The 13,493-nt window shown below is 42.9% G+C and overlaps 1 protein-coding gene across 7 annotated transcripts in view; it reads right to left on the bottom strand.

Moving 5' to 3' along the window:
• DOCK11 (dedicator of cytokinesis 11) overlaps positions 1 to 13,493 on the bottom strand; it is a 217,683-nt gene that overhangs the window by 104,746 nt on the left and 99,444 nt on the right. For all 7 annotated transcript variants that reach the window (XR_003796312.1, XM_029240008.1, XM_029240010.1 and 4 more), the window contains 5 exons: positions 4,920 to 5,038; positions 3,062 to 3,131; positions 2,855 to 2,980; positions 1,842 to 1,913; positions 793 to 939 (listed from right to left, as the gene is read on the bottom strand). Coding sequence is in view for 6 of the 7 variants with exons in the window: in XM_029240008.1 (XP_029095841.1) it covers positions 793 to 939; positions 1,842 to 1,913; positions 2,855 to 2,980; positions 3,062 to 3,131; positions 4,920 to 5,038 (534 nt within the window). In the remaining variant the exon portion in view is untranslated. The remainder of the gene's footprint in view (positions 1 to 792; positions 940 to 1,841; positions 1,914 to 2,854; positions 2,981 to 3,061; positions 3,132 to 4,919; positions 5,039 to 13,493) is intronic.

Genomic DNA, 13,493 nt, shown 5'->3' with positions numbered 1-13,493 from the left:
AGAAAACAAGGGTATGTGAGATACTAAAACTGCTTGGGTGGATTATTGACTATGAGGTTCTTAAGATAAGGTTGAGACATGATGAAAGGCTGTGAGAAGATGGGGAGTGAAGTAAAAACTAAGTGCCTTACAAACCCATGCCCCTTCTCTGCAGCAAATCAAATATTATTATTACCCACTTTCTAGAACAATCGCATTCCAGCACTGCCCCTTACATACGGAGAATAACAAAATACAATAATGAGAAACGTGCTATCTTTCATAAATACAGGAGTTTCTGACATCTCTCAAAATAGTCTCACTGACCAAAAGCAACAATTTTCATTTACATGTATTAGCAACAAGTAGATGGTGATTATATTAGCAACGTGTAGACTGTGCCTTTAGTTCAAGAGTTACAAACTCAGCGGCCAACAGGGTCTGAGAAGCTATTTAAATGTATAGAGTGTCGGGGTATACTAAGGAGTGGTGGGGTTTGTGGCAACCTAGAAAGTACAGGCCCCACCTAAAGGCATTCAAATTAATATTTCTGAGAAACACCATGTAAAACCAGCAAGACGTGCCTTCTGGTTAAGCCACCTATGTGGGACCTCCCTCTGATTTAATTAATTAACCATTGGGGGTGGGGGATCAAACATGGCTGTTTAACTGAATTGATGGATTAATTCAGTCAAAAGTTTCTCCAGCAGCCTAGCTGAGTCTCTAGAAAGTAGGTAATTTTTTTTCTTTGGCTTTAAAGACCATATCGGTGAAGAATAATTCCTTACCATGTTCTGGCTGCCTTTAACTCACCTTCAGGAAGCTAGCCAAACTATAATTGACGTTTCTGGACTCGTCAGGAATCTCTGCATAGCGAATAGTCACGTGAGGAATTATTGCAAGAAGCAATGAATGTAAGACATGATGATATGCCTCAGAAAATCTCTGGCCTCTGGGAAGCTTAAATTAAATAGGCATAGAAAAAAGAGTTGCAAAAGATCTAAATCAATTGCTGTTTTTATTTTCAGACACATTCTGTATAAAAATGTGTTTTTAACTGGAGTTTAATTTTTCTCCCAACTTAAAAATGACATGGCTAGTTCAGTATATACTTTAGATCATTATAGGAACTATCTGGACATCCAATACCATAACTGACTGAAATCATGAACAAGAGTAGGTCATTCTGACCCAACTTTGGAATCGTGTTCCTGAGATACAGACACATCCGTTTGTTCATTCCATGTTTTTCCTGACACACAAAGTATACATGTATCCATGCATCTCAATTTTAGTAAACCTGCTCTGTGAAGATTCTGATAAAAATGATAAGTATGAGATGAATATTTTTTACTTCACAAATCTTAGCTTTCAATTCCTATAGCTAAGAAAATTTCTTCGTACTTTCGAAAGAGTTTAAAAATATGACTAAATGTATACAGCACATGCCAGGAACACATGTATTATTACATAAAGTGTTTTTAACTTTGTACGTGCCTTCGACCTTTCTAAGAGAATGGTTCTTTCTTATTTGGTACTTGTTCTTCTTCCAAATGAATGTTCTGACATAGACATTTTAAAACCACAAGACAAAAGGAAAGCTTCAAAGATAATGCATTTAACATGGCAAATACCTCACAGGAAACTATGTGGAAGAGTCTCTGACGATTAGACTTTGAAAACATATGAACTGTCAGATTTTTGCAATACATCCATTGTTTTTTTGCTTGTTTTAAGCAAAATTGAAAAAGCTAAGGGCTAAGAGCCCTTAAAATATAAAAGAGGATTTGCATGTCACGGCTACCTGTGAATAAGATTAGCCTTCTTTGTCTATGTTAAATATTATTCTTGAGCCTACTTACCTTAATTTTATTCTCTTCCAACAAGTATGTGGCCATAGACTTTGCAATAATTTCAAAGAAAAACCATGAGTACTAAAATAAACAAATAAATACAAATCAATCTTTAATAGTTACCCAAATCCTTGAAGCTTAGCAGAGGTTGACGAATCACTATGGATTTTGTCTCTGAACTTTAGTAACATTTTAAAGTGATCGCAATTGTCCAAGTCCCACAGGATACCTTCAAACTGTGTTGGCAAAAAGGTAGTCGTGTACCTTAGGGCTGGCTGGTGATATACAAAGGCTGTTTGGTGGGAATGTTTAACTCAGTGGGGAGGGGTGTTTTATCACTGACACTGCTTTGAGTTGCCTACATGTGGTGATAAGAGAAAACCAACTTTTAGTTTACTTTAGTATTGCTTTTAAATTCTCTATAGACAGTGAATTGTATTATGGCCTGCACCCAGTGGGGGACCCAACCCTGCCCTTGGTACAACACTGGGGCCAGCCCAAGTAGCAGAGGTGTTTGTGTAAGTGTAATTTGAAGGGTACAGAGAAGCCTCAAGCAGATACATCGTAAAATACCCAAAACTGAAATTCTACCATTATTAACAGGAATAGTAAAAACATGACAATAATAAGAGCCACCATTTGAGTGCCTACTATGTGCCAGAAACAACACGTTAAATGCTTTGCTTATATTTTAGAAGTGAGGAAGTGGAGGCTCAGGACTGCTAAGTAACAGGCTCCGGGTCACAGAACTATTATGCAGTGAATAGAGGATTCTAGCCCAGGTCTATCTCCTCCAAAATTCTTCCTATTACACATTCGACTGTGGGCAGGATGGGGTGGGAAGGGTGAAGGGAATGAAGGAGGTTCTGTGGAGAACTTGGGGGAAAAGGATGTGTAGGTAAAGTGGTGAGGAAAAGGAAAGTCACACGAGGAAACGATGAAAGACTAGAAGTGAAATGGGAGGGTATCAAACAAGCATATCTCTGGCTGCTTTTCTTGCCTGCCGTGTCCTGTGCCCTTACCTTTAGCAGTTTGTTTATTGCTAAAAAGTCTGCAGACTGTTTCAATACCGCTATCATCGTAGTAGCCAGAGTTTCATGTATCAGCTGGGCCTGAGGAGTACTGGGTTTTTCAGGTCGGAAGCTATACTACAATCAAAGAAAACGAGCTGTGAGACAAAATTCTCTCGGAAGACAAACTGCTCAGAAAGAAAGCTTTACTCCACAAACCTTTATGAAGGATCTTAAATAATTATCCAAGCCTTCTTCATGGCACTTTGACACGATATGTAAGAGAACCCTGAAACAACATTCACAAAAGTCAGCATGTCAGGCTACAATTAACCACTATAGTTTGATTGTTCGATAAAACCATCATACTTAACCCTAAAAATACCTAATACTGCCTAAATAATTAAAGGTGAGATGACTGCATTAAATGTCATCTTAGTTTGGGTCTAACAGAGATTTCAGCATCTAACACGCTCAGGGTCTTGTAGAATATGTTTCCTGGTTCAAAAGACGGATATTTTATTTTGGCAACCCAGATATTTCATCTCCTTTCTAAACCACATTTGAAGTATGGTCATAACCACTACCATATAGTGTAAAAAAAAAAAAAAACACCTTCAGTAAGGTAAATATTGAAATCCCCTCTAGTGAGAATAAAAGGAAAAGAATAGAAAAAAAATGTTAAGCATGACAACAGATGGGGGAAAAGGGAAGGGAGAGACAGAGCAGGTACAATGATATGAACTAAAATTGGAAGTAAACCTAAGATTCATAGAAAGTTTTAAAATTATGAGACCAGCAGTGGTTCTCCAACTTTAGCGTGCCTCAGAAACACCTGGAGGGTACTAGTGCTCACCCCTCTCCCAGAGTTTCTGATTTTTTAGGTCTGGGGTGAAGTTCAATGATTAGCATTTTTAATAAGCTCCTAGGTGATATTAATGCTGCTGGTCTGGGAACCACATTTTCAGAACAACTGGCCTAGAATAATGCTTTTTAAATTTGCAACCAGACTATGCCCAGCAGCAGAGAAGAGCAAACAGTATGGAGGTGTGTGGAGCTTCAGCCCTGAGGCTCCAAGAGAGGCTCAACAGAAGTGGCAACAGCAGAAGCAGCAAAGCCAGAAAGAGCCAGCACTGAGCTCACAATTTTTTGGAAAACTCCTGTTTTAATTTCAAAATTCAGGTGCATTTTGCATCCTACTCTACAATACATCCTTGTTTGTTTTCATATAAAAAGAACACTCCATTATTCTTTCGAGTACAATTTGATGGCCTAGGGCCACTCTGTCCAATGTGAGAGCCACTAGTCACAAGTGGCGATTAAATGAATTAAAATTAACTACGATTAACACTTCAGTTCCTGGGCTTCCCTGGTGGCGCAGTGGTTGAGAGTCCGCCTGCCGATGCAGGGGACGCGGGTTCGTGCCCCGGTCCGGGAGGATCCCACATGCCGCGGAGCGGCTGGGCCCTTGAGCCATGGCTGCTGGGCCTGCGCGTCCAGAGCCTGTGCCCCGCAACGGGAGAGGTCACAGAGGTGAGAGGCCCGCGTACCGCAAAGAAAAAAAAAAAACAAAAAAAAACTTCAGTTCCTCAGTTACACTAGCCACATTTCAAGTGCTCAACAGCTAAATGTGGCTAACGGCCACCATATTGGAAAGCACAGGTATAGAACATTTCCACGACTGGAGAAAGTTCTATTGGACAAGACTGGTCAAGGGCAATGGTTCTCAAACTCGCTTGCATTAGGGAATCATCAGGGAAACTTAAAAAAGAAAAATACTGATGCTGAGTTCCACCTTCAGAGATTCTGGTTTAATTGGTATGAAGTATGGTCCGGGAACAGACATTTTTAAAAGCTTCTAACATGCAGCAGCTTTAGAACCTCTGGTTGAGGAAGTTTATCCTATGGTTTCTGGTATCATCTGTCCCTGGGGATATAAGTCCCCTGGTCTGAGAAGTATGAAACTAGAGAAAACTCATATTAGATTTCTGACTTTGGAAGATAAATTTATATTTCAAATGAAGAAATGCAAAAGGAAACAAAAGTTGCGTCTTGGTATTATGACACTGAAACTCACATGGTGCAGTTGATAGGCACGTCATCTTCATGGGTCATATTTGTGAGGACTCGGAAGAGTTGCATAAGAATTACAGGTAGAAACTGTATCATGACTTGGATCTCCATGGCATGCAAACACTAAAATAAGTCATTATTAGTTATGAAAATAAATCAAAATATGATATAACTTGCAAAGGTGAAACAACAAAAAATTAAGTAATGAAAACTACATTCACTAGATTATAAGCTCACTTTAAACACGAGCTTCAGGGGATAGGGGACTTTGTCAGTTACTTTAGCCACATCTCTATTTTGGCACTCAGATTCTCTTAGTTCATTTAATATTAAATGCTCTATTGAAGATAAGTATAACTGGGATCAACAGGTTTTGGAATAAAGACAACAGGCTCTTGGTAAACCAACACTCAATCGGGGCGAGGAGCAGGCATGTTTGGAGGTAATGGAGACGGGCCTACCAGCCCCCAAGTTCGTGTGTTTTACAGGGGCAAGTGGGCCATTACTTTGTGGCGAGAAGTTACGTGGGATTCAATAAAGGGTGTTTCTATATATAATTGGCTTTACACTAGCACCATCCACAAGCTGAGGCAGTTCCGCATTCTAACATCTCACAATACACTTCTTCAAAGTGCTAACACTCATCTCTACTGATCAGTATCTTGACATCAAAGAGAAGAAATATGTCCGTGTATACATAGAAATGATACAAGCAGCTAAATATGTAAAATGTCTTCCTTCTTACTTCCCTTCTCTCCGCATTCATTTATTCACTCATTCATTCACTCAATCATTTAGTCAACTGGCCAACCAAAAAAACCTCACTGAGCACCTTCTACACCAATTCAATATTTAGTGCCCTGGGAAATACAGACACGGGTAAAACAAGTCTCTGTACTAAGGAACTCAGCATTTACCTTTCATAGCTTCCCTTACTCTTGCTCTATGTTGCCATCCTTACTCTCAGCTTCCCTTTTCAGGCTTTTCTCATCTGTATTTGAATCACCTCAACAGTGACCTCTGAGATTTCCGGGCAGCCTCTCTTCAATCGGATGCATAAGGCAAGAAACTGAGCTCAGGGAACCCATGGTCTATCCTTCAGGTTTTCCCTTCCTTTTGCCCTCTCTCTTCTATCCTTACAGCCATCGCCCTTTTTCAGAACTCTAACCTATAACCAAAATAGTCTAATAATTTTCTAGTAGGTCTATGTACACTTCCTCCTCGCTCCCAATATGTCTCTCATTTCCAAAACTTAATCCTCCTCAAATAGGGGTTACATCAGGCCACCCTGTGCCACCAACAAGATTCTTCTGATGCTTCCCCATGACCTAGGGCAGTGGTTCTCAACCAGAGACCATGTGCCACAACCCAACCCCAATGTCCAGAAACGTTTTGAGCTGTCACAATTGGCTGTGTGTGTGTGTGTGTGTGTGTGTGTGTGTGTGTGTGCGCGCGCGCTACTGACATCTAGTGGATAGGCCAGAGATGCTTCTAAACACCCTCCAGTGAACAGGACAGCCCTTTACAACAAAGACTTATCCTGCCCCAAATGTCAATAGTGCCAAGTTTGAGAAACTCTGACCCAGGTATTAAGTCTAAGTTACTTAAGACCCAGCTTACACTCTTAACCTTAACACTCATCATTCTTCACGAGGCCACACTGGTGTCTCGACTGCTCCTTGAATATATCAATGCACTGCTACCTTTGTTCACACTTTGTAGCCAAATCCTCGCCGCCCTTCCCAGTCAAGTTCAAACCCCCAATTCAGTGAAGCCATTCATTCACTCATTCAACAAAGGCATACTGAATGAACTTTCAATTGCCAAGCACATAAAAAAAAACATGGTTCCTACCATCAAGAAGTTCACAGACTATGGGGGGAAAACACATGGAACTAAATCACTGCGATACAAACACTAAACAGTACAACAGCGGTATATACAAGGCGTACAGAGGCAGAAGCAGCCGAGTCGGCCAGTGAGGAGGGAATGTCATATGAGGCTTCAGAAAGGAGGAAGGTTCAAGGATCGTTAAGTAGGATCACATCAAGTAGAAAAGAGAGACGGACCTTCCATGCAGAAGTGATCTCCCTGCACCAGTACTGTTCCTCTGGAATTTACTCTCCACACAGCAGCCAGAGGGTTCTTTTGGAAAGCCAAATTCCACAATGTCATTTCCCTCTGTTACAAACAAAACCAACCACCACGAACAGAAAGTTGTGACGGGCTCCCCGTCCTACATGTACCCTGCCTATCACTCCCCACTCATCTGAGGCCATCCTCCTGCTTTGCTGCTCAATGTGCTCTAGCTACGTTCTTCGTTTTTCTTCTTTCCACACATCCCACTGCAAAGTGTTTACACCTGCTGCAATATTCTGTCATCCTTTTAAACAGCTTTATCACCTATGGCTGTCTTCCTCCCATCAGCTTCTTTTCAGCTTGAAATGGTGTCATCTCCTAGACAGGCCTTCCCTGACAAGTCCATCTTGACTGCACTCCTGGTCATGCCAGAGCCCATTAACCTGTTCTATTTTCTTCACAGCACTCATCCCTATGCAATGTGACTTACTTATTTATAATCTCTCTACCCCAACTAGAGTAGGTATGTTGTCTAACTCGTTCCCATTATAGTCCCAGCATCCAGTACAATATGTGACCCATAGTAGGTGCTCAATAAATATTTGAGGGATGACTGAATAAATGAATAAAATAAGGAACCAAAGGGATAAAGATGGGAACCCTCTAGTCTCAGTGGTTCCTCAGTTTTGTGAACTCTTAGCATTTATACCCTGTATCACGCATTTGACATTTAACTACATATTGCTTTGGACTATCACTTGTACTACTGACTTATATTGTCATTTGACTTAAGTGGATCCTGTCTCTCTGACTGGTTGTAAGATCCCTGTAGACAATGAGCCTAAGTTATTCTTCTCTGTAAGCCCCACAGCATCTAGGAAAATACTGAACACATAATAAGGTCTCAACATGTAGATGGTTAAATGAAGTCATGAAACACTGTCATTTACAAGGACAACAGGTAGCAAGGCTTGATAGAAAGAAAAAAGGACTAGGAGTCAAGAGACACATCAAGAGACAGGCTTGGCTCAGCTCTGCTAGTAAGCAGAATGACCACAGGCAAATCACTCTCCTCGGGCCTCAGTTTCCTCATCTGTAAAACAAAATCGCTAAAGATCCCTTTCAGCGCTAACACTCCATACAGGAGCTCTTTCTATAATCACAGGGCATTTTATTCACTGCCACTAGAGGGCAAGCATAGGTCACATAAATATCAGAAATTCCACACCCTTAAAAACGCAAATATGAGTACTTTCTTTTTCCTCCACCCTAAGAATACCAGTATAGGAAAATAGTGTTCTGTTCAATTCTGTTAAAACTTTTACAAAGCTTCCCCACTGGAAGAAAAAGCCAATGATCTCAACAGACAAGGCACTCATACGTAGAGCGGGAGTTCTAGACATTACCCAAGAAAAGGATTTGAAGTTAGATGACTACTATACTTCTTAATGATAATTAAGAATCGTAGCCACCATTTATCGGCTACCTCCCTGATTCTACCCTTCCAACAATATATTTTCGGTATGGTAGGCAGAATGATACTTTAAAACCAAAGTCACATCATATTAGGAGGCCTGACCTGACCAGCAACCCAGCCACCTTTCCAATGTGAGGGCCTATCATTCTGTGTGCCAGACACACTGGAACTCCGGCTGTTCCTTGAGCACACCAAGCAAGCTCCTCAGGGCCTCTGCCCTTGCTATTCCCAGCTCTCCCCCAGAATTCCACATAGCTGGCACCCTCCTTTCCTTTAGGTCTCTGTCAAACATCACTTTACTGGAGAGCTCTTCTCTGACACTTTATCTAAAAGAGGGACTCCTTATCACTCCTACTCCCCTGCACTATGTTTTGGTTTTCTTTATAGCACTTATTACCACCTGACATGACATACACAGTCGGCCCTCCGTATCCACACGTTCCGCATCTGTGGATACGGAAAGCTGACTGCAAGGGACGTGAGCATCTTTGGACTTTGGTATCTATGGAGGGTCCTGGAACCAATCCCCCGAGGATACAGAGGGACCACTCTGTGTGTGTGTGTGTGTGTGTGTGTGTGTGTGTGTGTGTGTGTGTGCGCATTTGTTTATGTGTTTATTGTCCATCTGTCTCCACAACAAAGTAAGCTCCTTGAAAACAGGGATATTGTTTGTTTTTTAAATTTATCCTCCCAATGTTTAGAAAGAAGCCTGGCCCATAGGATGCACTCAAGAAAAAAGTGTGGAATGAATGAATACTATATAGCAGATGCCTTATCTCACTGAGGCCTGTAACCACCCTACAAGTGGGTAGTTTTGTTTTTTAACATCTTTATTGGAGCATAATTGCTTTACAGTGGTGTGTTAAGTTTCTGCTGTATAACAAAGGGAATCAGCTATACATATACATCTATCCCCATATCTCCTCCCTCTTGCGTCTCCCTCCCACCCTCCCTATCCCACCCCTCTAGGTGGTCACAAAGCACTGAGCTGATCTACCTTTGCTATGCGGCTGCTTCCCACTAGCTATCTATTTTACATTTGGTAGTGTATATATGTCCATGCCACGCTCTCACTTTGTCCCAGCTTACCCTTCCCCCTCCCCGTGTCCTCAAGTCCATTCTCTAGTAGGTCTGCGTCTTTACTCCCGTCTTGCCCCTAGGTTCTTCATGACCATTTTTTTTTCCTTAGATTCCATATATATGTCTTAGCATACGGTATTTGTTTTTCTCTTTCTGACTTACTTCACTCTGTATGACAGACTCTAGGTCCATCCACCTCACTACAAATAACTCAGTTTCGTTTCTTCTTATGGCTGAGTAATATTCCATTGTATCTATGTGCCACATCTTCTTTATCCATTCGTCTGTCAATGGACACTTAGGTTGCTTCCATGTCCTGGCTATTGTAAATAGAGCTGCAATGAACATTGTGGTCCATGACTCTTTTTGAATTATGGTCTTCTCCGGGCATATGCCCAGTAGTGGGACTGCTGGGTTGTATGGTAGTTCTCTTTTTAGTTGTCTGAGGAACCTCCATACTGTTCTCCATAGTGGCTGTATCAATTCACATTCCCACCAACAGTGCAAGAGGGTTCCCTTTTCTCCACACCCTCTCCAGCATTTATTGTTTGTAGAGTTTTTGATGATAGCCATTCTGACTGGTATTAGGTGATACCTCATTGTAGTTTTGATTTGCATTTCTCTCATGACTACGAGTAGGTTTTTATCTTTATGTGAGAGAAGAAGAAACAAAGGCTTGGAGAAGTTAAGTAAGTTGGTCAAGGTCAATCACAGAGCTAATAAGTGACAGACCTGGGACACAAATTCAGTTTGTGATTCCAGAACCCATACGTGTATTACCTCATGTCATAGTACCTCTCTGAAAGAAATGAACCTTTTCATTTCCTGAGAATATCATTCACTATTAACATATGCCTAAAGGGAAATCCTGGAGAGGCTTCATTTAAAATAAAAATGCCTCAGAAGAGACCTTGAAGATGGCGGAAGAGTAAGACGTGGAGATCGCCTTCCTCCCCACGGATACACCAGAAATACATCTACACGTGGATCAACTCCTACAGAACACCTACTGAACGCTGGCAGAAGACCTCAGACCTCCCAAAAGGCAAGAAACTCCCCACGTACCTGGGTAGGGCAAAAGAAAAACAGAAAAAACAGAGACAAAAGGATAGGGACGGCACCTGCACCAGTGGGAGGGAGCTGTGAAGGAGGAAAAGTTTCCACACACTAGGAAGCCCCTCCGCGGGCGGAGACTGCGGGTGGCGGAGGGGGGAGCTTCGGGGCCGCAGAGGAGAGCACAGCAACACGGGTGCGGAGGGCAAAGCGGAGAGATTCCCGCACAGAGGATCGGTGCCGACCGGCACTCACCAGCCCGAGACGCTTGTCTGCTCACCCGCCGGGGCGGGCGGGGCTGCGAGCTGAGGCTCGGGTTTCGGTTTTGGACGGAGCGCAGGGAGAGGACTGGGGTTGGCGGCTTGAACATAGCCTGAAGGGGTTAGTGCACCACTACTAGCCGGGAGGGAGTTCGGGGAAAAGCCTGCACCTGCCGAAGAGGCAAGAGACTTTTTCTTCCCTCTTTGTTTCCTGGTGCGCGAGGAGAGGGGTTTAAGAGCGCTGCTTAAAGGAACTCCAGAGACGGGCGCGAGCCGCGGCTAAAAGCGCGAACCCCAGAGACGGGCGCGAGCCGCGGCTAAAAGCGCGAACCCCAGAGACGGGCGGGAGACGCTAAGGCTGCAGCTGCCGCCACCAAGGGGCCTGTGTGCGAGCACAGGTCACTCTCCACACCCCTCTTCCGCGGAGCCTGTGCAGCCCGCCACTGCCAGGTTCCCGGGATCCAGGGACAACTTCCCCGGGAGAACGCACGGCGGGCCTCAGGCTGGAGCAACGTCACGCAGGCCTCTGCCGCCGCAGGCCCGCCCCGCACGCAGTGTCCCTCCTTCCCCCCCCCCCCACCCCCGGCCTGAGTGAGCCGGAGCCCCCGAATCAGCGGCTCCTTTAACCCCGTCCTGTCTGAGCAAAAAACAGACGCCCTCCAGCGACCTACATGCAGAGGCAGGGCCAAATCCAAAGCTGAGCTCCTGTGAGCTGTGAGAACAAAGAGAAAGGGAAATCTCTCCCAGCAGCCTCAGAAGCAGCGGATTAAAGCTCCACAATCAACTTGATGTACCTGCATCTGTGGAATACATGAATAGACAAGGAATGATCCCAAATTGAAGAGGTGGAATTTAGGAGCGAGATCTATGATTTTTTTCCCTTTTCCTCTTTTTGTGAATGTGTACGTGTATGCTTCTGTGTGAGATCTTGTCTGTATACTCTTGCTTCCACCATTTGTCCTAGGGCTCTATCCGTCCATGGTTTTTAAAAAAAATTTTTTTTCTTAATAATTAATTTTAATTGTAATAACTTTATTATACTTTACCTTCGTTCTTTCTTTCCTTCCTTCCTTCCTTCCCTCCTTTAGACAACGAATCACCCCAAATTGAGGAGGTGGTCTCTGAGAGCAAGATTTATCATTTTTCCCCCTTTACCTCTTTTTGTGAAGGTGTATGTGTATGCTTCTGTGTAAGATTTTCTCTGTATAGCTTTGCTTCCAACATTTATCCTAAGGTTCTATCCGTCCCTTTTCTTTTTCCTAAATATTTTTTAATTCAATAACTATATTATACTTTATTTTATTTTTACTGTATCTTCTTTCTTTCTGTCTTTTTTCCTTCTTTCCCTCCTTCCTTCCTTCCTCCCTCCCTCCCTCCTTTCTTTCCTTCTTTGCTTCTTTCTTCCTTCCTTCCTTTCCTCCTTTCCTTCTTTCTTTCCTCATACTTCTACTAATTCTACTTTTTCTCCCTTTTATTCTGAGCCGTGTGGATGAAAGGCTCTTGGTGCTCCAGCCAGGAGTCAGGGCTCTGCCTCTGAGGTAGGAGAGCCAACCTCAGGACACTGGTCAACAAGAGACCTCCCAGCTCCACATAATACTAAACAGCGGAAATCTCCCAGAGACCTCCATCTTAACACCGGCACCCAGCTTCACTCAATGACCAGCAAGCCACAGTGCCGGACAACCTATGCCAAACAACTAGCAAAACAGGAACACAACCCCACCCATTAGCAGAGAGGCTGCCTAAAATCATAGTAAGGCCACAGACACCCCAAAACACACCACCAGGCGTGAACCTGCCCACTAGAGAGACAAGATCCAGCCTCATCCACCACAACACGGGCACTAGTCCCCTCCACCAGGAAGCCTACACAACCCACTGAAACAACCTTAGCCACTGGGGACAGACATCAAAAACAACGGGAACTATGAACCTGCAGCCAGCAAAAAGGAGACCCCAAACACAGTAAGATAAGCAAAACGAGAAGACAGAAAAACACACAGCAGATGAAGGAGCAAGATGAAAACGCACCAGACCTAACAAATGAAGAGGAAATAGGCAGTCTACCTGAAAAAGAATTCAGAATAATGATAGTAAGGATGATCCGAAATCTTGGAAGTAGAATGGACAAAATGCAAGAAACAGTTAACAAGGACCTAGAAGAAATAAAGATGAAACAAGCAACGATGAACAACGCAATAAATGAAATTAAAAGTACTCTAGATGGGATCAATAGCAGAATAACTGAGGCAGAAGAACGGATAAGTGACCTGGAAGATAAAATAGTGGAAATAACTACTGCAGAGCAGAATAAAGAAAAAAGAATGAAAAGAACTGAGGACAGTCTCAGAGACCTCTGGGACAACATTAAACGCACCAACATTCGAATTATAGGGGTTCCAGAAGAAGAAGAGAAAAAGAAAGGGACTGAGAAAATATTTGAAGAGATTATAGTTGAAAACTTCCCTAATATGGGAAAGGAAATAGTTAATCAAGTCCAGGAAGCACAGAGAGTCCCATACAGGATAAATCCAAGGAGAAATACGCCAAGACACATATTAATCAAACTGTCAAAAATTAAATACAAAGAAAGCATATTAAAAGCAGCAAGGGAAAAACAACAAATAAC

The sequence above is a fragment of the Monodon monoceros genome, unplaced genomic scaffold (assembly GCF_005190385.1).
Source record: "Monodon monoceros isolate NGI ecotype Baffin Bay Population unplaced genomic scaffold, NGI_Narwhal_1 Super_Scaffold_22, whole genome shotgun sequence".
Taxonomy (NCBI): Eukaryota; Metazoa; Chordata; class Mammalia; order Artiodactyla; family Monodontidae; genus Monodon; species Monodon monoceros.
Note: the sequence above shows the minus strand (reverse complement) of the source record. Positions and strands in the feature narration are given on the sequence as shown.